This window comes from Phyllobates terribilis, unplaced genomic scaffold (genome assembly GCF_046119375.1).
Source record: "Phyllobates terribilis strain yellow unplaced genomic scaffold, ASM4611937v1 Scaffold_4__5_contigs__length_816908805, whole genome shotgun sequence".
NCBI lineage: Eukaryota > Metazoa > Chordata > Amphibia > Anura > Dendrobatidae > Phyllobates > Phyllobates terribilis.
In genome coordinates this window covers 564,997,260-565,020,887 of record NW_027362764.1, presented here as the reverse complement: position 1 = coordinate 565,020,887, position 23,628 = coordinate 564,997,260, and the positions used below count along the sequence as shown (strand labels likewise).

At 44.0% G+C, this 23,628-nt stretch overlaps 1 protein-coding gene across 5 annotated transcripts in view; it reads left to right on the top strand.

The window, feature by feature from the left end:
- PTPRM (protein tyrosine phosphatase receptor type M) overlaps window positions 1-23,628 on the top strand; it is an 810,930-nt gene that overhangs the window by 741,214 nt on the left and 46,088 nt on the right. For all 5 annotated transcript variants that reach the window (XM_073679060.1, XM_073679055.1, XM_073679056.1 and 2 more), the window contains one exon: window positions 7,891-7,988. In XM_073679060.1, coding sequence (XP_073535161.1) covers window positions 7,891-7,988 — 98 coding nt within the window. The remainder of the gene's footprint in view (window positions 1-7,890; window positions 7,989-23,628) is intronic.

Below are 23,628 nucleotides of genomic sequence, written 5' to 3'. Positions count from 1 at the left end.
GTGAAGTCCTCCGGCCATTGGCCGGGGACTCCTTAGGACGGCGCGCGCGGCCCCTTTAAGAGGGAGGGAGCGCGCGCGCGCCCTAAGCACAGTGGCCGGGAAGGAGCGCGCGCTGCCAGCAGAGCGGGAGGAGGACGCCGGGCTCGGAGCAGAGAGGTGAGGGGAACAGCGTCCCTGCCTAGCAGAGGGCAGGGACGCCGACGCTACAGTACCCCCCCCTTTAGGCCCCCCCTTTTTTAGGTCAGAGAGAAATTTAGCTAGGATGAGAGGGGCATGGATGTTCTCCCGGGGCTCCCACGTTCTCTCTTCAGGACCAAACCCCTTCCAATCTACTAGAAAAAAGGTCTTCCCTCTTACCCTTTTGGTGGCCAGAATGTTCTCTACCTCAAATTCGTTTTCAGCGGAAACCGGAGCAGGAGGCATGCCTGTAGACTTGGAAAAAGAGTTAAGTACCACAGGTTTGAGGAGAGATACATGGAAGGAGTTAGGGATCCGCAAGTTGGCCGGGAGTTTCAATTTATAGGCCACCGGGTTGATCTGACTGATGACCTCCAGAGGACCGATGAACCGAGGCCCTAACTTATAGGAAGGAATCTTGAGCCGGACATACTTGGACGAGAGCCAGACCTTATCCCCTGGACGGAATTGAGGAGGATCCAGACGTTTTTTGTCAGCATGTCTTTTCATACGCTCGGATGACAGAAGGAGTGCGGACCGGGTACTCTCCCATATGGAGGAAAATTTGTTAACAAGAGATTCCGCAGCCGGATTGTCCACCGAGGTGGAGACGGGAAACGGGATCCGAGGATGCTGACCGAAGACTACAAAAAACGGGGATTTGGAGGAAGATTCGCTCTCGTGATTGTTGTACGAGAATTCGGCCCATGGCAGGAGATCCACCCAGTCAGAATGGTGGGCATTAACGAAGTGCCGGAGGTAACTGGTCAGGTTCTGATTGATCCGCTCCACTTGACCATTAGACTGTGGGTGGTAAGCGGAGGAGAAGTCCAGGGTGACGTCTAGCAATTTACAAGTGGCTCTCCAGAAACGAGAAGTGAACTGTACCCCACGATCCACACGATGTGACGGGGCAGGCCATGAAGACGGAAGATGTGGCGGATAAAGTCTTTAGCCAGCTCGGGTGCAGACGGGAGGCCTGGCAGGGGAATGAAGTGAGCCATCTTGGAAAAGCGGTCAGCGACCACCCAAATGACCGTACAACCGGCAGACACGGGGAGATCAGTTATGAAGTCCATTGCTATATGCTGCCAGGGGGCAGCAGGTACTGGCAGAGGAAGGAGGCGACCGGCTGGCAGGTGTCTCGGAACTTTGTTGCGGGCGCAGGACACACAGGCAGAAACAAAGTCTATTACATCCTTGTGCAGGTTAGGCCACCAGTAGTGCCGGGTAATAAGCTGGAGGGTCTTTTTCTGACCGGCATGGCCAGCTAGTTTAGACGAATGACCCCAGTGTAGGATCTTCTCCCGATCAGGTACCGATACGAACGTCTTACCGGGAGGGAGACGATTTAGACTCACGGGAGCCACCTGCATTACTCTGGCGGCATCGATGATATGTTTAGGTTCCTCCTCGAGGTCAGATACCAGAAAGGATCGGGACAGGGCGTCCGCTTTGATGTTCTTGTCAGCCGGGCGAAAATGTAGAACAAAATCAAAGCGAGCAAAAAACAAGGACCACCGGGCTTGGCGCAGATTAAGTCTCTGGGCATGCTGGAGGTAAGCCAAGTTCTTGTGGTCAGTGTAAATTATTACCGGATGAAGAGCCCCCTCGAGTAGGTAACGCCACTCCTCCAATGCCAGCTTGATGGCCAATAACTCTCGGTCTCCTATGGAATAATTGCGCTCAGAAGAGGAGATGAGTTTGGAGAAGAAGCCGCAAGTTACCATCCTCCTGGAAGAAGATTTTTGAGTAAGTACAGCTCCGGCTCCAGAGGAGGAGGCGTCAACCTCCAGAAAGAACTGCTTGTTGCCGTCCGGACGATGCAGCACCGGGGCGGAAGAGAAGGCCTGTTTTAAGGAAAGAAAGGCCTCCTCTGCTTCGGACGGCCACTCCTTGGGATTAGTACCCTTACGGGTGAGCGCGGAAATTGGGGCAGTCCGGGAAGAGAAGTGTGGTATGAAGAGGCGGTAGTAGTTGGCGAAGCCCAGGAACCGCTGAATGGCCTTCAACCCCTCCGGTCGGGGCCATTTCTCGATGGCAGACAGTTTCTCTGGATCCATTCGTAGGCCGGTCTGAGAAATAATGTAGCCCAAAAACGGAAGCGAGGTCTGCTCAAAGAGGCACTTCTCATATTTAGCGAAGAGGTGGTTCTGCCTGAGCCTGAGCAGGACCTGACGAACGTCCCTCCGGTGAGTCTGGAGATCCGGAGAGAAGACCAAGATGTCGTCCAGGTACACCACAACGCAGGAGTAGAGAAGGTCCCGGAAGATGTCATTGACCAACTCTTGAAAGACGGCAGGAGCGTTACAGAGACCAAAGGGCATTACCAGATATTCATAGTGGCCGTCCCGGGTGTTGAATGCAGTCTTCCATTCATCCCCTTGACGGATACGGACCAGGTTGTACGCCCCACGGAGGTCCAGTTTGGTGAAGACTCTAGCCCCCCTCAGGCGATCAAATAATTCTGGAATGAGCGGAAGGGGGTACTTATTCTTCACCGTGATCTGGTTAAGGCCTCTATAGTCTATACAGGGACGGAGAGAGCCGTCCTTCTTTTTTACGAAGAAGAAGCCTGCTCCCGCCGGGGAGGTAGATTTCCGGATGAATCCCCTGGCCAAATTCTCCTCAATATATTCGGACATCGACCGGGTCTCAGCAGCGGACAATGGGTAAATACGCCCACGGGGAGGAGTAGTACCGGGTAACAGGTCGATAGGACAGTCGTATGGTCTATGAGGGGGTAATGTCTCTGCCTCCTTTTTATTAAAGACATCAGCAAATGACCAATAGGGAATCGGAAGTCCAGGTAGATTAGTTGGGGTAGGAGAAGGACGGACGGGATGAACAGGAACCAAACAAGTCTTATGACAGTCCTGTCCCCAGCGAAGGACTTCTCCGGTCTGCCAGTCAAGCACGGGTGCATGTCTCTGGAGCCAAGGTAGACCTAGTAAGAGGGCGTGAGAGAGTCCAGGCAGAACATGAAAAGAGATGCTCTCAGAATGCAGCATTCCCACCTGCAGAGTTATGGATTCGGTGATGAGTTGGATGGGACGTGGTAAGAGGCCCCCATCCACAGCAGCGACAGATAATGGTACAGCCAGAGGTTTGGTGGGAATGCGGTATTTTTCTACCAGGGACTGTGAAATAAGATTCCCGGCCGCTCCAGAGTCAAGTTGGGCTAGTTCGAAATAACGATTCTCCCCGCAGATAATAGAGACTGACAGTAGCAGAGATGGAGAGGATTTATTCTTGTCTAGGTCGACCTCTCTGAGCGAACCTAGACACAGGCGTTTCCCGACCTCTCCGGGCAGGTACGGATCCGGTGCTCCTTACTGCCACAGTAGAAGCAGCTCCCCTCGGCACGGCGTAAGTCCTGACGGGTTTTGACCATCTTGGTCTGGTCGACCTGCATAGGCTCAGGAGAGTGTACCTGGGGAGAAACGGAGGGAGTGACGGGTTTCTGAAAAGTAGGAGCTAGACGTGGAAACCTCCTCTCACGGGTGACCTCTTTGGCACGCTCCTGGAACCGTAGGTCAATCCGGGTGGCAAGAGTTATTAGGTCATCGAGAGTGGTAGGAATGTCTCGACCGGCAAGTTCATCTTTAATACGGCCGGACAGACCCTCCCAGAAGACAGACACCAGAGCGTCGTTATCCCAAGCCAGCTCCGAGGCAAGGGTACGGAACCGTATGGCATATTGGCCCACGGTGAGATTTCCCTGGTGGAGGCGTAGCAGAGATGATGCGGATGAGGTCTTCCGTCCGGGTTCGTCGAAGACTTTCCGGAAAGCCGTGAGAAAGGCAGGCAAGTCGGACACCAGGGGGTCTCCTCTCTCCCATAGAGGATTTAGCCAGGCCAGGGCCTCCCCGGTGAGATGGGACATGATGAAGGCAATTTTGGCCCGGTCGGAGTTAAACTGGTGGGACAGGAGTTCAAAGTGCAGGGTGCACTGATTTATGAAGCCCCGAGCCTGAGCGGAGTCGCCTCCGAAGCGAGGAGGTGCAGAAAGCCGGGGTCCGGGGTAGGATACCATGGTATTGGTGGGCAGCGGAGCTGCCGGGTTGCGAGTCATGGCACTGGCGGTGGTTGCTGGTGGAGCAGTCAGAGTGTCCAGGCGAGAATTGACATTCCGCAGGTGACCCAGGATGGACTCCTGTTGGGACCTCTGACGGGACAGTTCATGACAGAGGTCCGAGAGCGAGGGAGCTTGGGTGCCACCGGGTTCCATGGCCCGAGCAAACTGTAACGGGTCTGGGAGGCAGAACCTCTGAGCTACTATACAAGGGGGCGGTCCTTGTAAGGGAGCGGGTGGCGACCAGGCAGGCAGTCACAGCAGGTGACCGGGACAGTCTCTGGAAGAACGGGCAGGAGATCACGGCAAGTGACTGGGGCAGTCTCTGGATGAACGGGCAGATGGTCACGGCAAGTGACCGGGGCAGTCTCTGGATGAACGGGCAGATGGTCACGGCAAGTGACCGGGGTAGTCTCTGGGTAAAGGGTTGGTACGACCTGTGGCGGCTGATGGTAGACGTGAGCTCCCAGGTGAGCAGGCGAGAGTCTCTGGATAGGCGGGTGGTCACAGCACGTGACGGCAGAGCCTCCAGGTAGGCTAGCAGACAGGCAGCAGATGAGCGCTCCCAGGTGAGCGGGCAGGAGTCACTGGACAGGCAGGTGGTCACAGCACGTGACGGCGGAGCCTCCAGGTAGGCTAGCAGGCAGGTAGCAGATGTGCGCTCCCAGGTGAGCGGGCAAGCTGGTCCATAGACAGACTGACAGGAGTTGGAAGGCAGACCGTCGGACCTCAGGCAAGCAGGCAGGTAGCTGATGTGCGCTCCCAGGTGAGCGGGCAAGCTGGTCCTTAGACAGACTGACAGGAGTTGTAAGGCAGACCGTCGGACCTCAGGCAAGCAGGCAGGTAGCGGAATATCAGGCAGGAAACAGACAGCAAACTGGCAGGACTCTGGCAGGAATCAGGCAGGTAACTGACAGGTAACTGGCAACGGGACCTGAGGGCTGAAGCAGAGTAGTGAACAGTGCAACAACATTGCTCGGGCACCTCCATTTTGGAGGAGGTGCCTTATATATGGTGAAGTCCTCCGGCCATTGGCCGGGGACTCCTTAGGACGGCGCGCGCGGCCCCTTTAAGAGGGAGGGAGCGCGCGCGCGCCCTAAGCACAGTGGCCGGGAAGGAGCGCGCGCTGCCAGCAGAGCGGGAGGAGGACGCCGGGCTCGGAGCAGAGAGGTGAGGGGAACAGCGTCCCTGCCTAGCAGAGGGCAGGGACGCCGACGCTACACACAATACTGAATAAAATAATTTGTTTCCATTATTTGATCTTTTGCATATCATTAAAATGTATATTGATCCTGTGATTGTCATAATTCCATGTCTTTTCCTTGGTGTTGCAATTTCAATGCATAGTAGTGTACTTTATTATCAGAAATTAACAAAATACAAAGGGAGTGAAGAAAAGAGAAATATATATATCAAATCAATATTTGATGTGACCATGACCACCCCTGGTGTTCAAAATAGCATCGGTTCTTTTAGGTATACTTGCACAAAATCAGGGATTTTGTACAATTATAGACAGGTGTATGAGTAACAAATTTTACCAAACAGGTGATAATGATCATCAATTTCATTATGTAGGTTGAAATGAAGTTATTAACTGAAACATAGTAGGAGGCTGAGTGAGCAACAGCCACACTGTTGCAAAAGTGAGAAGTGGAGGACAGTTTTATGTCACAGGTCATACACCATGGCAAGACTGAGCACAGCAGAAAGACACAATGTAGTGGTACTGCATCAGTAAGGTTTCTTCATGGTAAAGGTTTCAAGATGTGTGGTTCAAGCTCTTTTGAAGACGCACCAAGAAATGGGCAATGTTTAGAACCTTAGACTCGGGCAAGGAATCTTAGTGGCGAAGATGAAAGACACATCACGCTTACTTCCCTTCGAAATCGGAAGATGTCCAGTGGTGTCATCAGCTCAGAACTGGCAGCAACAAGTGCGATCGAGCTTCACTCATCTACTGTGTTTAGAAGTCTAGCCAGAAGTGGTCTTCATGGATAAATGATGGCAAAAAAATTATAACTTTAACATGGCAAGCGACTCAATTCTGCAAGAAAACATAGAAACTGGTGTGCAGAAAAATGACAGCAGGTGCTCTGGACTGATAAGTCAAAATTTCAAACACTTGGCTATTACAGAAGGCTGTTTGCCGAAGGGCTGGGGAGGGGTGAAATCATGAGCATCAGCAGGCAACAGTGAAGCATGGTGGAAGTTCAATGCACATTTTGGACTGCATTTTAGCAAATGTAGTTGGGCAAGAGTAATACTGTCTCCTCAATGCTCAGAAACACAGGCTGATACGTATCAATCATGCAATACCATAAGGGAGGCATCTTATGGGCTCCAAATTTATTTTATAGCAGGACAATAACCCCAAACATACAGCCAATGTCATTAAGAACTATCTTTAGCATTAATAAGAACATGAATTCCTGGAAGTGATGATAAAACCCCGCAGAGCCCTGACCTCAACTTCATTGAATCTGTCTGGGATTAAAAAAGAGACAGAAGTATTTGCACAACCCTACATCCACAGAAAATCTGAAATTAGTTTTTCAAGATGTTTGGGACAATATCCCTGTTAAGTTTCTTCAAAATCTGTGTGGAGGTGCCAAGTGTACCAACGTTGAAGAAGAATTGATATTTTGAGGTTATTTTGAAGGCAATGGGTGGTCACACCAAATATTAACTTGATGCAGATTTCTCTTTTGTTTATTCACTTTGCATTTGGTTAAAAATTGATTCAAATTAACTAACAAGGCCACGTTCACACATTGTATATTTGGTGAAGTTTTTACATCAGTATTTGTATACCAAAACCAGGAGTGGAACAATCAGGGGAAAAGTATAACAGAAACCCGTCACCACTTCTGTATTTATCACCCACTCCTGATTTTGGCTTACATATACTGATGTAAAATACTGAGCAAATACTGAACGTGTGCACGTGGCCTAACACTTGTATTTTTGAAAGCATTCTTAATTTGCAGCACTTTTCTCACCCCCAATCCTTTCCAAAACCTTTGCACAGTACCATGTGTGTAGGCGTGCATATGGATATATACATATACAGAAAGAGAGAGAATTGTGGTATGTGCCTTGTGTAACAATTGAACTGCTCATACTATATTTCTAAATGAGCTAACAGCTAAGTGTACAGTATATGGTTGGATGATTTGGGTGTTGGTTGTCTTTCTTTTTTCATGACAGTACAAGTACAAAGTGTAGTAGGTAGAATCTGCCCGTCCATTTAATCCATGTAGACCCCCGGTTTCTGCTGCACGTCTCAGCTACGAAACTCCTGAGTAACATTAATTATTTACAACAAATGAGCGACATTGTAGATAAGATCTTCCAAATGGGCAAATTAGGCAGAAGTACTGTACAATGTTCATTGTTGTAGTCGTTAACTTGTCTTTATTAATAGTACATCTAGTGGGAATACTAAAAGAAATTTTCATCCAGTATGATACAGTAGCTTGGAATAACAGTGCACGGTGGGAAACATCGTGGATGCCGTTCATGAAATTATTCTCTTTCAAGCTGTACATTTTTAGCATCTCTCTTCTTTATAAATGATATGTTTTATATATTAAGAATTTCTTTCTAAACAATATTTTATTTATCTACCCGCACAGGCCCGATGCAGGAGACGGTATATGATTTTTGGAGGATGGTGTGGCATGAAAATACAGCCAGCATAGTCATGGTGACCAATCTAGTAGAGGTTGGCAGGGTAAGATATATTTTCTATAGTTTGATGTTCATTTAACATTTGTGATATTTTATGAATATAAACTGAAAACATCTCGTAGTGAGTATTCATTCTAATTATTTATGTATGTAATGTGTTACATGGGAGTAAAAGCTCCATACAAGGGGCGCAGTCGTGCACGTGCTAAGGTGCTGTTCATGTTACAATTCTTATCAATGAGTATTAATGATTATGACCAGAAACAGTGATAATTTATTGTTCTCATTTGTTATTTCTTAACAAAACTATCATATCAGCCTGATGAAAACTTGTTACATTAATTTTAGCAGATGGAGGATTTACATTTACATAATCTTTCTTAGTGTTATATTAGTTCTAAATGAATATCCATATTCAGCAATGCTCATGTACGGTATTTGAAGCAACTGAAATAATTCTTCCGTTTGAAAATCTTCCTAATTATTGCAGATATTTTCTAACAACTGCTCCAATAATATCTCTAGAACAGGGATGTCGAACTCAGACACTCAGAGGGTCAAAATGAAAAACTTGGATAAAGTCACGGGCCAGCCAATATACAGTATAATGGGCCCCACATAGTCCTCCATACAGAATAATGGCCCCACATAGTCCTCCATACAGTATAATGGGCCCCACATAGTCCTCCATACAGTATAATGGCCCCACATAGTCCTCCATACAGACTAATAGGCCCCACATAGTCCTCCATACAGAATAATGACCACACATAGTCATCCATGCAGAATAATGGACCCCATATAGTCCTCCATACAGAATAATAGGCCCCACATAGTCCTACATACGGAATGATAGGCCCCACATAGTCCTCCATACAGTATAATAGGCCCCATATAGTCCTCCAGACAGAATAATAGGCCCCACATGGCCCTCTATACAGAATAATGGCCCCCACGTAGTCCTCCATACAGAATAATAGGCCCCACATAGTGCTCCATACAGTATAATGGGCCCCACATAGTCCTCCATACAGAATAATGGGCCCCACATAGTCCTCCTTACAAAGAAAAAACCTGAGAGTCTGAACTGAAACGTAAATTGATGTGCATGCAAAATGTAAATGCATGTTCACATAAGGCCACTAGACAGAGAAAAACCAAAGACAAGCAAAATACCCAAATAACTGGAAATAAATGGATAAATCGCACAGTGCAAAAATAATAATAAATAATAAAGGGTATTTAGTTAACATAATTTTGATCAAAATAATGTAAAAGCCATCCCACCACGTCACGGTAACCATTATGGGACAGTCCTAACTCTAATATTAAAACCTTACTATTTGTCAAGTGACATACATATGGATAAGGGCAGAGAGACTGAACCCCTAGTAGAAGTATAGACCTGAGAGGCAGAATGAACCTTTCAGCTCAGACAAAGGGCTGCCACACCCTTATATGTACTAAAGCACACTAAACTACAAAGAAAAAACCTGAGAGTCTGAACTGAAACGTAAATTGGTGTGCATGCAAAATGTAAATGCATGTTCACATAAGGCCACTAGACAGAGAAAAACCAAAGACAAGCAAAATACCCAAATAACTGGAAATAAATGGATAAATCGCACAGTTCAAAAATAATAATAAATAATAAAGGGTATTTAGTTAACATCATTTTAATCAAAATAATGTAAAAGCCATCCCACCACGTCACGGTAACCCTTATGGGACAGTCCTAACTCTAATATTAAGCCCCACATAGTCCTCCATACAGAATAATAGGCCCCACATAGTCCTCCATACAGAATAATGGGCCCCACACAGTCCCCCATCTATTATATATAATCGTCTTATCCCGTCTGTCTGTCCTTCTGTCCAGGAAATCCCGCGTCGCTGATTGGTCCGGCCGCGGCCAATCAGCGACGCGGGATTTCAGAAAAAGATGGCGGCCGTTAGCGGCTCATCTGCCGCACGGAGGTCAGCGGCGATGCAGCCGGGAGATGACCGGCACTAGCCGGTCATCTCCCGGCTGCTCGCAGCAGAAGTACCCCGACCGGCGGCGCTGCTGTCCTCCATGCGGCTACCGTCGGGAGATCAGCAGCTAGGGACGCTGATCTCCTGACGGCAAGTGTGAAGGGAGGACCGGGGAGCGGTGCCGCCGGTCGGGATACTTCTGCTGTGAGCAGCCGGTCATCTCCCGGCCGCTCGCAACGGAAGTACCCGCACAGGCAGCGCCGCTCCCCGGTCCTCACTAATACGATTCGCTGATCGGTTGCGGTCAGTGTCGGGGGTCAAATATGAATATGTCAGATTTGGCCCATGGACCAGAGTTTGACATGTATGCTGTAGAATATGTCATCTGTGTAACCAGCTCCATGCCAGAAGTCACCCGCCACCAATAATGCATTGGTCACTTGTCATAGGGATAACAGGACAATGGTATACATCGGAGGACTCCATGTAGCCTAATATTTTTGGAGACCTATTACTTTATGTACTATCCTGGATTTTATTTATTTGTTGCTATTATTTCTATAGAGGTCAAATATTTTTTAGCATTGTACACATGGATTTTCTTCAAGACATTTCATTTATCTTTGTTGACTACGCTGGGGCTAAATCAATGAATGTAGTAATTATTGATGATCTTCCATACCAGTTCTTTTAAAGGGTTTTCTGGTACTTTAATATTGATGATCTATTGCTATGATAGGTTATCAATAAAACATCATTGTGGTTGCGATTCTCGGCTGATTTGAGGTGCCACAGTGCATCGGAAGTGGTGATTGTGGTATTTTGTAGTTGGCTGTGAATTATACTACAAGGTTTCTCCCATTCACTTGATTGGAGATAACAGATGCAAGGGAGCTGACCAATAGATTAGAAATGTTGAGTAAAGACTTGGGCCGCTCCACATTAGAAGGTTATATTTGGGTGGACACTACTACAACGAACTCATGATTGTAAAAGTCAATTATTAAAGTTACATCGTTACATAGTCTTAAGGTTTGAAAATAGACAGATCCATGAAATTCAACCTTTCTCCACCAGTTATACATTCTCTATCTCTAGATTATTTATAACCTACAATGCCATTTATTGTAAGAAAAGCAGCTAGCCCTTTTCTAAAGTGTGACCCTTAAGTTGTGGAATTCTCTTCTGCTTTTTAAAATGTATCAGAAACTTTTACTATATGATATATTCCTTTATTTAAAGCATAGAAAGCTTTAAAGCTACGTTCACATCACTTTTTGGCCACACATCAGTGTCTCCATTAGGACTTCTGTCTGAAACCCTTAAAAATGGGATTCAGGTGTATCAGTCAATGGAGTCATTGCCTTTAATGAAGCAGACAGCCACTATTGTGCTTTGTCTGACCTCATTTTCGGCATTGTCCTCCTTTTTCAGGTGGGCACAAAAACATGGTCAACTGGGTTTTTGAGCTCACATGAAAAAGACTGATATTGCTGAAAATGGGGTTAGACAGCGCACAAAGTAACTACTTAAAAAAAAAAACTGGACACCTTTAGAACCACCGTAATGCCACTGACCTGGACAATAATGTTTCCAAGTCATTTTTGCTGCAGAATGAAAGCCGTAAAAACAAAACACAAAAACAATGACAGACAAAAACAATTAAATTTTTCCCCCATTCCATCGAACTTGAATTTTTTTCCCTTTTTTTATTTTTTTATCTCAAAATGAATGGTATCATTCAACTTGTCCCGCAAAAAAACAAGCCCTCATATGTCTATGTCAGCAGAAAAATAGAGAAATAATAGTTCTTTTAAAAAGGTGAGGAAAATTCAGTAGCACAAAAACTGAAAAATTCTCGGGTCCTTAAAGGGTTAAAACCATTAAAAGACAATCTCCTCGGACATAAGTATGCATTATCTGGTTCTACTTCAGAGATAGGATGCCTCCATTTTACACAGAACTGTTTGTTAAATATATCAAACCTGAAGATTGTTGGCATAGCTGTACAGTATTAGATGCCCTTAGGGTATGTGCACACGGTGCGGATTTGCTGCGGTTTTGACTCTGCGCTTTTATGCTGCGTCAAAACTGCAGAAACCAGATGTTACAGCATAGTGGATGGTATTTCAAGAAATCCCATGCCCACTATGCGTTTTTGTGCACCTGCGGATCACCCGAGGAAACTAACATGAGGTGCCTTTGTCAGATCTGCAGCATGTCTATTTCTCTTGTGGAAACGCATGTGGATTTTACCCATAGACTTGCATTAGATGAGAAAAATCTGCATGCATAAAAACCGCATAAAAAAACGCATGCGGCAAAACCGTATGTAAAAACCGCAAGTAACTTAATTTGCATATTAGGTGCGGAAATGGTGCAGAAATTCTGCAGCGCCAAAACTGCAGAAAATCCTCACATACCCTTATAGTACTGGAAGAGTTGGTGCAAGTAAACCACTAAGGCTAAGTGCCCACGATGCAGAAATGCTGCATATTTTTTCCGCTTCTCCCTGGCAGGAAAAACGCATGTAAAAACCGCGAGTTAGAAGCGTTTGTCAAGCGTTTTTGCATGCATTTCTGCATGCGGGTTATCAAGCGCTTTTCCAAGCTATTTTAGCATCACTTGGAAAAGTGCTTGACAACTTGGTCACACTATATAAATCCATGCAACCGGCATGGATTTATAGTAGTGTGACCAAGTTAGTTAAAAAAAAAAGAATAAGAATGATAAAAAAATTTAAAAAAAGATTATACTTACATTCCGATGTCCTCGCTGTGTTTTTTCCGCTGCATCCGGTCTCTTGCACTGCTCGCGGTGTTGTGAAGGACCTGCGGTGACGTCATTGAGTCATGTGACAGGTCACATGACTCAATGACGTCATGGCAGGTCCTTCACAACACCGCGACCCATAGAGCAGACCAGACGAAGGGGAGAAAACACCGGGAGGACATCGGAAGGTAAGTATAATCTTTATTTTTTATTTTAAATTCTTTTTTTTACAGTTTCTATGGTACCTGGGTCTGGACGAGAGTCTCCTCTCCTCCAGACCTGGGTACCATCCGCACATTGAACTGTGTCATATCCGCTTGTGCAGATGCAGTGATGCGGATGTCACACGGTCCAATGCAAGTCAAAGGCGGCGATTACGCTGTGTGTCCGCAAAATGAATGGACATGCTTCGGATTTTTGAGCAAAAAATTTTTGAGAAAAATCCGCAGCATGGGCATTGACATTGCGGCTTGTCATTGGGGACCATGGGGGGCGGATTACCAAGCGTTTCCCAAGCGTTTATGCTGTGTAAATTCCGCAGCATAAACGCTTGGAAAATGCTTCGTGGGCACGCAGCCTAACTTTTATTTCAAAATTCTAATCAGGAAAATAGAAAATATATATCTTTTATGTCACCATCCTTTCTGCATCAGAACCAAGAGGCATCTAAGGCTGGCCACACACATTAAAGACACTCTGTTGTACTGACAGCTGTCTCTCCCGACCCCCATATGCTAATTTGGCTGAGAGTGAATATATTCTGTATGGGGAGAGGCGTCCTGTAAGGCACCTCTGGCAGCTGCTGAGGGAGAAGAGAACAAAAAGTTTGTGCATATTAAAATCCAACATGTCTCATCATCCTTTTCCCCTCAGGGGAGAGTCAAGAGGCCTTCATAAACATTGGATAGCCAGCCGATCCTGCCCAAATCAGTGGATTCAGCCATCATTAATCTAATATGCATACCCAGTTTATGTATGCCCAGGTTTTTGCTATGTAATCTGAGAGCAACATTATGGAGGGGCTGAGAGATGATGGAGGGGCTGATTACAGAGATGTGTCACTTACTGGGCTGCATGTTGTAGTTTAAATAAAATAAGTGTTTTATCAGCAGGAATTTTTTCCTAGAGGACTAGTTGTCTTACACCATGTAGTCCTCCTGCGGTATGTAACCCCACCCCCAATACTGATTAGCAGCTTTCTGCCTATGCACAGTGTACACAGAAAGCAGTCAATCAGTGATGTGGGTGGGGTTATACAAAGCTCAGCGTTCAGGGAGCTGGTAGATTTGCAGCAGAGAAAATAGTGATTGTATCAAAATAACAGCATGTAGACCACTAAGTGACTCATCACTGGGATCAGGGTCTCTGTCCCTACATCATGCTGCTATCATATTACATAGCAAAAACCTTCTGACAGATTCTCTTTAAATCTTGCCTTGAAATCATTTTTGTTACATAGTCCAGCTTTACTTAGGTATTAGGTACTGATGCCCTAAACGGAGGATAGCCAACAAAAAAATGATGGAGGAACAAAGTTGTAAAGAATAGGGGAATATGGCACATATTCCTGACAGTGTGATTACACGCCTAGTGTCTATTGGCATCTCTGACCCCAATATTATATTGTAAAGAGATGTAAAACGTAGTGTAGTTTGCCTTCTGAGTCTGTTTCTTTCCCGGTAAGTTCCGCTCAAATACTGTTTTCTGTACACAAAGAAAAAACACTTTAATTTTCTGATTACACCTTCATGTCCTCAAGCTATTGAAGAAGTTAAAGTACTTTGCTCCAGCACCATGTAACAGCCGAGCAATGAAAACAGATATGTCTCCTGATAATTGTGCTGGAAGCTGCTTCCCATCTCACACTAGCGCTATCAGTCTTTAAATCTGCATAATGATTTAAATTGATTTCTGAGCTTCATTTTATCTTCCTGCCTGCCTGTCTGCATTGTGTGAAATCCTATTTACTGATCATCTTTGTTGCTGCACCCGTAGTACTCACCCTGGCAATGTAAGGGTCGATGTCCGCAAGCATTCATTGCTTCCCAACTTGGCAAGGGCAACTGGGAAAGGCTACCTGTTACCTGCTAACAACTGTTGCCTAAACAAATATCTTTTTATCAGGCTGCATACCTCTGACTTTTCATGTGTAAGCCAACATTGGATCTTTCAGTATGAAGCTGGAAGGACAAAAACCACAATAGGGTCTTATCCGGATAAATAAATAGAAGAGTGTGGGCATTGGTGTTCACCTGGCTGGGTTGTGTGCTCACAACCGCTAAAAAGGCTTAGGCTGCTGCAGACCCACGGTTTACGGAAACAGCCTTGCAGCACTGGGGTCCTGGGTTCAAATTCCACCAAGGACAACATCTGCAAGGAGTTTGTATGTTCTCCTCGTGTTTGCGTGGGTTTCCTCCGGGTTCTCCGGTTTCCTCCCACACTCCAAAGACATACTGATAAGGAATGTAGATTGTGAGCCCCAATGGGGACAGTGCCGATAATGTCTGAATTGTAAAGTGCTGTGGAATATGTTGGCGCTATATAAATAAAAAGATTATTATTATTATCAAGGACTGGAGTAAAATGGATTAATCTAAGATGATGAGGAGTCAGGAATCCAAGGATGTGGTTTATTAGTTAACGCGTTTCGAAGTATCAAACTTCTTCATCAGAACAAACCACAGCGATCGCCGATACTTTGATACTTCAAAACGCGTTCACCAATAAACCGCATTCTTGGATTCCCGACTCCTCATCATCTTTCCGCTGGCAGCGCCGATTTAACCCATTTTACTCCAGTCCTTAATATTGGATCTTTGGCATTCTGTGTATCACTATCCGCAATTCTGTACTTGCCATTTAATACCAAAGTTTGTATGTTTCTCTAAAAATCCCCGTTGGCACAGTACACTTATATCTTGTAAGCTTTGTTTTATTAATGTTTCTTTTTGTTTGTATGTAGAGACATAAATGTTTTTTTGTACTTTTCCGCTGATTCACCCGCCAGACAGCATGCAGTGCAATCCGCGTTGCTCCCACAGGAGACTTTTGCACTGGTAATTTAAGCTAATGATTTCTAAACATGTTAAGTCAGTTCTGAAAAGACCTCATTAAACTGTGACTGTTTATTAAAAACTTAAATGGAGCCTTTCAGGCATTTACAGATATTATTAGTTTGCCCTGCACAGCGCTGATAACGGGTGATAAAATGATTTCATTCATACGAGCGGCTTATACTCCAAGGAGTAAACACATTAGTGGCGCTTATGAATGAAGCGCCTAACACAGTATTGATCTTGGTCTTGTCATTTGTGCAGCGTATCCTGAGTCTCAGCTGATACTAAGATTCTGTTTTTCCTTTGTACAATGTCCTATTGGATCTACTGTGACAAAGAAAAGACTGTATGAACAAAGTGCAGCTTTATCGGTTTATGTCATACAGTATTTTAGGAAATTTGCAGGATTGTTGCCAGGAGGAGACTGAAAGGCAAATATCTGCTGTTGTCTTTGGTCATGTTACCAAGTGAGGATGATAAAAAGCCATTTTTGCAAAATCCACTTTTTCTGTGTAGCACTAATTGTTATAGTTAGGATTATTTTATGGGTCTAAATAACAGAAAGAACAACAGTGAACAATAACATTTTCTTTTGGCAAGATCGATTCCCACCTCTGCCAATTTTCGTTTTTGCATTTTTTTATTTTTTCGTCGACGTTGTTTGTTTTTTTGTAAGACGAGTTGTAGTTTTGAATGACACCGTTCATTTTACCATACAGCATGCTGGAAGACAGGGAAAAAATTCTATGTGTGGTGACATTGCGAAAAAAAAAAAATACCCACGTGATTCCGACATTGTTTTTTTGGGTTTTGTTTTTACAGTGTGTAGTAAAAAGAATCTGGAATTATTAACCTCTTCCCGACATGTGTATGGAGCGGGCATCGTTTTTTTTTTTGCAATGAAAATAAAGAAAAAAGCTATTTTTGCTTTTAGTTTGTTTGTTTTTTACTGTTCACGCTTCACACCTCATATCCTGATGAATGAATTCTCAGTGTCATTACAGACGTGTGGATACCTATGTAGGTTGTTGTTTTATTATTTAATTTTTTTGCCGATGTTTTATATGTGTATATTTTTTCACATAATTTGTCCCCCAAAAGATAATCAAAATGGGGACTTTTTTTTATCATTTTTTTTCCACTCTAAATGGTGCTAAGCCCCAGTTAAAGAGGAAAACAGCACACTACAGTGACATTATCTAGGACTAAACAGCTATGCTATGCTAGCAGGCACCCAGCAATCAGATCGCCGGAGTGCCATTGCTTCTGCACACTACATAGCGCTCACTGAGTGCTATACAGTCGGTGAAATAGAAGACAGAAGTGGTAATAAACTACTTTTGTGCTCTCACCAGGGTCCACAGCTGTGTCTGACAACTGGGGACCCAACCTGATCATGCTATATTGCAGGAGCTTTAACCCAGAAATAAACACTTGAAATAGATCACTCTGTAATGACTCTATATAATGAGTTTCACTTTTTGTATTGAAGAACTGAAATAAATTAACTTTTTGATGCTATTCTAATTTTGCGAGAAGCACCTGTACTACATATTGGGATAGGATCTTGGAGATAGGAATACCACTTTAAGAAAAACATGGATTTCTCTGGAATAAGACATCAGATTACAGATATCAAGGCATCATTTTATTCAGCTTCTTATGACCTACATTCCCATATAGTTGATCTTACTGATTCCCTTTAAGTCTGGCTGTTTTTGGTGTAGTTAATAATGATAGGGTCTTTAAGGGGTCAGAGTTAAAAAAAAAGAGAAAAAAAAAGGAAAGAAATCCCCAAGTCCCTTCCAAGTGTACCCATTTGAAATACTAGTAAGCTATACATCTTTTTTTACCTCGTTCATAATCCAGTATGGATAGGACCATATGTAGAAAAGTTACTTGCTGTGTGAAGTCTATAATCATCTGAATTCTGAAATGCTGTGACAGTCCTGTGGATCCGGACTTCTATGTACAGTGGTGGCCAAAAGTATTGGCACCCCTGCAATTCTGTCAGATAATGCTCAGTTTCTTCCTGAAAATGATTGCAATCACAAATTCTTTGGTATTATTATCTTCATTTAATTTGTCTTCAATGAAAAAACACAAAAAGAATTGTCCTAAAGCCAAATTGGATACAATTCCACACCAAACCTAAAAAAGGGGGTGGACAAAAGTATTGGCACTGTTTGAAAAATCATGTGATGCTTCTCTAATTCGTGTAATTAACAGCACCTGTAACTTACCTGTGGCACCTAACAGGTGATGGCAATAACTAAATCACACTTGCAGCAAGTTAACATGGATTAAAGTTGACTCAACCTCTGTCCTGTGTCCTTGTGTGTACCACATTGAGCATGGAGAAAAGAAAGAAGACCAAAGAACTGTCTGAGGACTTGAGAAACCAAATTGTGAGGAAGCATGAGCAATCTCAAGGCTACAAGTCCATCTCCAAAGACCTGAATGTTCCTGTGTCTTCCGTGCGCAGTGTCATCAAGAAGTTTAAAGCCCATGGCACTGTGGCTAACCTCCCTAGATGTGGACGGAAAAGAAAAATTGAGAGATTTCAACGCAAGATTGTGCGGATGGTGGATAAAGAACCTCGACTAACATCCAAACAAGTTCAAGCTGCCCTGCAGTCCGAGGGTACAACAGTGTCAACCCGTACTATCCGTCGGCGTCTGAATGAAAAGGGACTGTATGGTAGGATACCCAGGAAGCCTAAAATGTTTTGGAAAAATGTTCTCTGGTCAGATGAGACAAAAGTAGAGCTTTTTGGCAAAAAGCATCAACATAGAGTGTACAGGAAAAAAAAAGAGGCATTCAAAGAAAAGAACACGGTCCCTACAGTCAAACATGGCGAAGGTTCCCTGATGTTTTGAGGTTGCTTTGCTGCCTCTGGCACTGGACTGCTTGACCGTGTGCATGGCATTATGAAGTCTGAAGACTACCAACAAATTTTGCAGCATAATGTAGGGCCCAGTGTGAGAAAGCTGGGTCTGCCTCAGAGGTCATGGGTCTTCCAGCAGGACAATGACCCAAGACACACTTCCAAAAGCACTATAAAATGGTTTGAGAGAAAGCACTGGAGACTTCTAAGGTGGCCAGCAATGAGTCCAGACCTGAATCCCATAGAACACCTGTGGAGAGATCTCAAAATGGCAGTTTGGAGAAGGCACCCTTCAAATATCAGGGACCTGGAGCAGTTTGCCAAAGAAGAATGGTCTACAATTCCAGCAGAGCATTGTAAGAAACTCATTGATGGTTACCGGAAGCGGTTGTTCGCAGTTATTTTGGCTAAAGGTTGTGCAACCAAGTATTAGGCTGAGGGTGCCAATACTTTTGTCTGGCCCATTTTTGGAGTTTTGTGTGAAATGATCAATGATTTGATTTTTGCTTCATTCTCTTTTGTGTTTTTTCCTTGCAAGCAAATTAAATGAAGATAATAATACCAAATAATTTGTGATTGCAATCATTTTCAGGAAGAAACTGAGTATTATCTGACAGAATTACAGGGGTGCCAATACTTTTGGCCACCACTGTAGCTCCCTTTTTGCTCATACATTGCAATGCGTTGTGTTTTAATAGCTTACAATAGTGAACTAGCAATTACTGGAGTATTCCAAGCCAGAGGGATGCATGGAAACAAAGGATTTTGGAAGGGAGTACTAGGTACGGTCTATCGGCCAAAACAGGAGCCAACTTTCATTTTTTTTTTAACTATTTATATCACGGTGGAAGAAAATAGTGGTAGAAGATTGGTGGAATAGTGAACTGAGGAGTGTGGACAGAAGTAAAATTTCTATACAGGTGTCTTCGTATCCACTTATGTTTAAGTTTCCTCCATTACTTCTGTTATTTCCAACTTGATCAACTTATAATTTGTCTTAGGTGCAGTGTTATTTTCCCTCATTACGTTTATTAAATCATTAAACAACATAATTAGAAATCCGCAATGTCCTGGATTATCATAACAGAATTTAGGCCAACAGCAGCATATGCGCAGAATTTATAAACTGTTTATCACATTCACTCGGAGCAGAAAACACGTCCTGACGTCTACGTTACAAACATTAACTTTTTGCCGTGGTGTGGAAAGCAGAGACGAACTCGATGACAGGAGCCCGAGCAGAAAACGTGGAGCACAAAGTTTGATTTTGCATAAATCTTTCATCATCAGTGAAGTAGATAATTCTAAGATCCAAGGATATTAAATCACCCCATGTAATAACCGAGCAGCAAGGATGTGCTGTTGTTACTGGAGCAAGACCAAAACCATTGAGGAAGCCAAGTATTTTTCTTTGAGATTCTGGAGTGTTGCTCACGGAGATGACGTCTGGTAAAATACTTGGGTTTTTTTATGCGTTCAGGACGGGAACATTACCGAGCTCTCCTTCTCAGCGTCAGGATGGACATCTAAGGCATTTTATTTTGCTTTGATGAAGTGAGCGTCTTGTTGTTGCAGCTTTACCCTAGATTTGTTGACAGGAAACTTTCATCCATAACCTACTTTATTCCACATATGAAATATTGCTCGGCTTGAGCACCTAAAGAGCAGCTATTTTAAGAGCGTTCTTCTGGATTGAAATATTATATCAGAAACAACAGACTGTGTGCAGTATAATTGGTTAGATTTTACTGGAGCACGCCGAGCTGTTTGTAATTGCCTGACTCAACAGCAGCTATTTGGCTGCCTCTATTTCCTCTAAACTAGACAGTTTGGTAATTATAGTGTTAACAATCTAATCTGCTAGAAAAAAATCATTCATGGGTATATATCTAGCTGTTTTCTGGAGCAGACATTATATATTTACCATTTAGCCGTTTGGTCTTAATCATCTTTTTGGTTATTTTTCGTAGACGCATGTGCATGCCTATCAACCTTACCATGACCAGCTAATCATGCTTAGACCAAGCCACCGGTTCCCCATAACTCTGTCCTCCATAAGCAATTATCACCACGAGTTTTGCACTCCAAAAATGGATATAATATCCAAACTGCATATGGCTACTACCGGTTTGTTCACGCCGCAGCCAATTTCCGTTTTTTTCATTTTTTTCCTCCCCTTCTTCTAAACGCCATAACTTTTTTTATTTTTCTATCCACATAACCATATGAGGGCTTGTTTTTTGCAGGACAAGTTGTACTTTTGAATGAGACCATTTATTGGATCATGTGATGCACTGGAAAGCAAGAAAAAAATTCCAAGTGCATTGAAATTGCAAAAGAAGTGCAATTCCACAATTCTTTTTGTTTTTTTATTTACCATGTTCACTATATGGTAAAACTGACCTGGCAATATGATTTTCCAGGTCATTACAATTATACACATACCAAACATGATTTTTTTTTATTTACCGTATATACTTGAGTATAAGCCGAGTTTTTCAGCACATTTTTTTGTGATGAAAAAGCCCCCCTCAGCTTATACTTGGGTATATACTCGAGTATATAGAAATGCCGTTGGTGGATAGTGGGAGGGTTGCGGCGGAGGAGCGGGGCACACGCAGTTGCCGGCTGCTGCAGCTACCACATGTAGCAGCTGCTAAAGAGAAATAAATATTCCCTCTTCTCCACACCCATGGGCATGGAGAAGAATGAATATTCATTCTGTTTAGTAGCGGGCACAGAGGAGCGCTGAGCCGCAGCTCCTGCTGGCAGTGCCCACTACTAAAGAAAATGCATATCTGCTCCTCTCCATGCCCAGAATCCTGGCGTGGAGAGGAGGGAATATGCTGGCAGCTCACATCAGCGTCTGAGAGCGCATGGCTGTGACCTGAATAATTCAGTCATCATCTGCCGGGAAAGATGCAGGCTCAGCTTGCGAGCCCGCATAGAAGTCAGAGACGAGACATACGATGTAATTGCATATCATATGTTGGGAAGGGGTTAAAGGAGGTTTTCTCATCTTATTACTTGTGTAACATTGCAAAGGTTTTTTTTTTTTAAAAAAAATCAGCTTTGTAAATTACCTCTTATTAAAAACCCTCTCAGTTCTCAAGAATGGAGGGATTTTTTATTCTATAGTACACTGCTTGTTGCCAAAGTTACCAGCCACCTCAAATGTGGCTGGTTTCCTAGGTTAGGAAATCACGCTTTTCAATTTATTTGCTATACAGCTTTTAAGCTACGCTCTAACGCTGGCAGCATGGCAGGATCTAGTGCCTATGTGCTCGCACAGTAAGGGCAAGGCCGCCTCTGCTTACAGCAATGGACAGCAGGGAGTTCAGACCAACAGCTCAACCTTGCTTCTGGTTTGAACTGTCAATCATCTTTATAGGAGCTGAGACAACTGCCCTAAACATCATAATAACGGCAACACAGTGGCTCAGTGGTTAGCAATGTAGCCTTGCAGAGCTGGGGTCCTGGGTTCAAATCCCACCAAGGACAACATGTGCAAGGAGTTTGTATGTTCTCCCCGTGTTTGCGTTGGTTTCTTCTAGGTTCTCCGGTTTCCTCCCACACTCCAAAGAGATACTGATAGGGAATCTAGATTGTGAGCCCCAATGGGGACAGTGATGATAATCTCTGTAAAGCGCTGTGGAATTAATGGTTCTATATAAGTAAGTAAAATAACTAAAATAATAACAAGGACAGCTGCAGCGCCCCCAAAAATGTTAGCCCCAGTCCCACTATTAGTGATTTAAAAGATGCCACTACTGAGACCCATTCCTCCAACAGTGCCAACTATATTGTACATTAGCTGCTCAGATCTCCTATTTTTGGCCCCTGCTTAGGAGCCACTACATTGAATTACATCAAATTAGTGGTGTGCCAAGCCTTCCAACATTCACGTGAAATCTCTTTCACACTTTTACTCTGAAATATGTATTATTAGTAACCATATCAATATTTTTTACTAGGCCAAAATTTACCCCAAACTGTTATATGTTCCTGGGTCATTGAGCAAAATTGCTCCAAATTTGCACTAAAATTTACAGTGTGAAATCTAATTGGACAGAAAGCTTAGAGATGCCAATTCACTTACAAGTTTTGTTGATAAATATATAAAGGGATCTGCTAGTTGACTACTATAGATAGGAACCAGAACACCCCATTAGATACCAGCACACCCCACAAGATACCAGCACATCCACAAAATACCAGACCACCCCACAAGATACCAGCACACCCCACAAGATACCAGCACACCCACAAAATACCAGACCACCCCACAAGATACCAGCACATCCCACAAGATACCAGCACACCCACAAGATACCAGAACACCCCACAAGATACCAGCACACCCCACAAGATACCAGCACACCCCACAAGATACCAGCACACCCACAAAATACCAGACCACCCCACAAGATACCAGCACATCCCACAAGATACCAGCACACCCACAAGATACCAGAACACCCCACAAGATACCAGAACACCCCACAAGATACCAGCACACCCCACAAGATACCAGCACACCCCACAAGATACCAGCACATCCCACAAGATACCAGCACACCCACAAGATACCAGAACACCCCACAAGATAGCAGAACACCCCAAAAGATACCAGAACACCCCACAAGATACCAGCACATATTTTTTCAGCAAGTAGTATCATTTTTTTCACACAAGTTTTAGTTTAATCAGTGCTTTATTTTGCATCTACTAGAATGGTTGGTGTAAACTCTTTGCTTGCAGCCCATATGGATACAAAATGCTGTAAGTGATTCCAATATACATATTTAGTAGGAGATCTTCAGATGGATAAACTGTAGGTTGTTTCTGCCAAAGTCTGAGCATCAACAGTTGGCAGCAGCCACCTCCAGACATCTTTGTTTCCATGGCCTATGTTCCTGATCGTTCTACAGCTGCTTCCTGTTATGTTCCTTGCAGTTATTTGCAGTATATGGCCATGCTTCACTACATCAAAC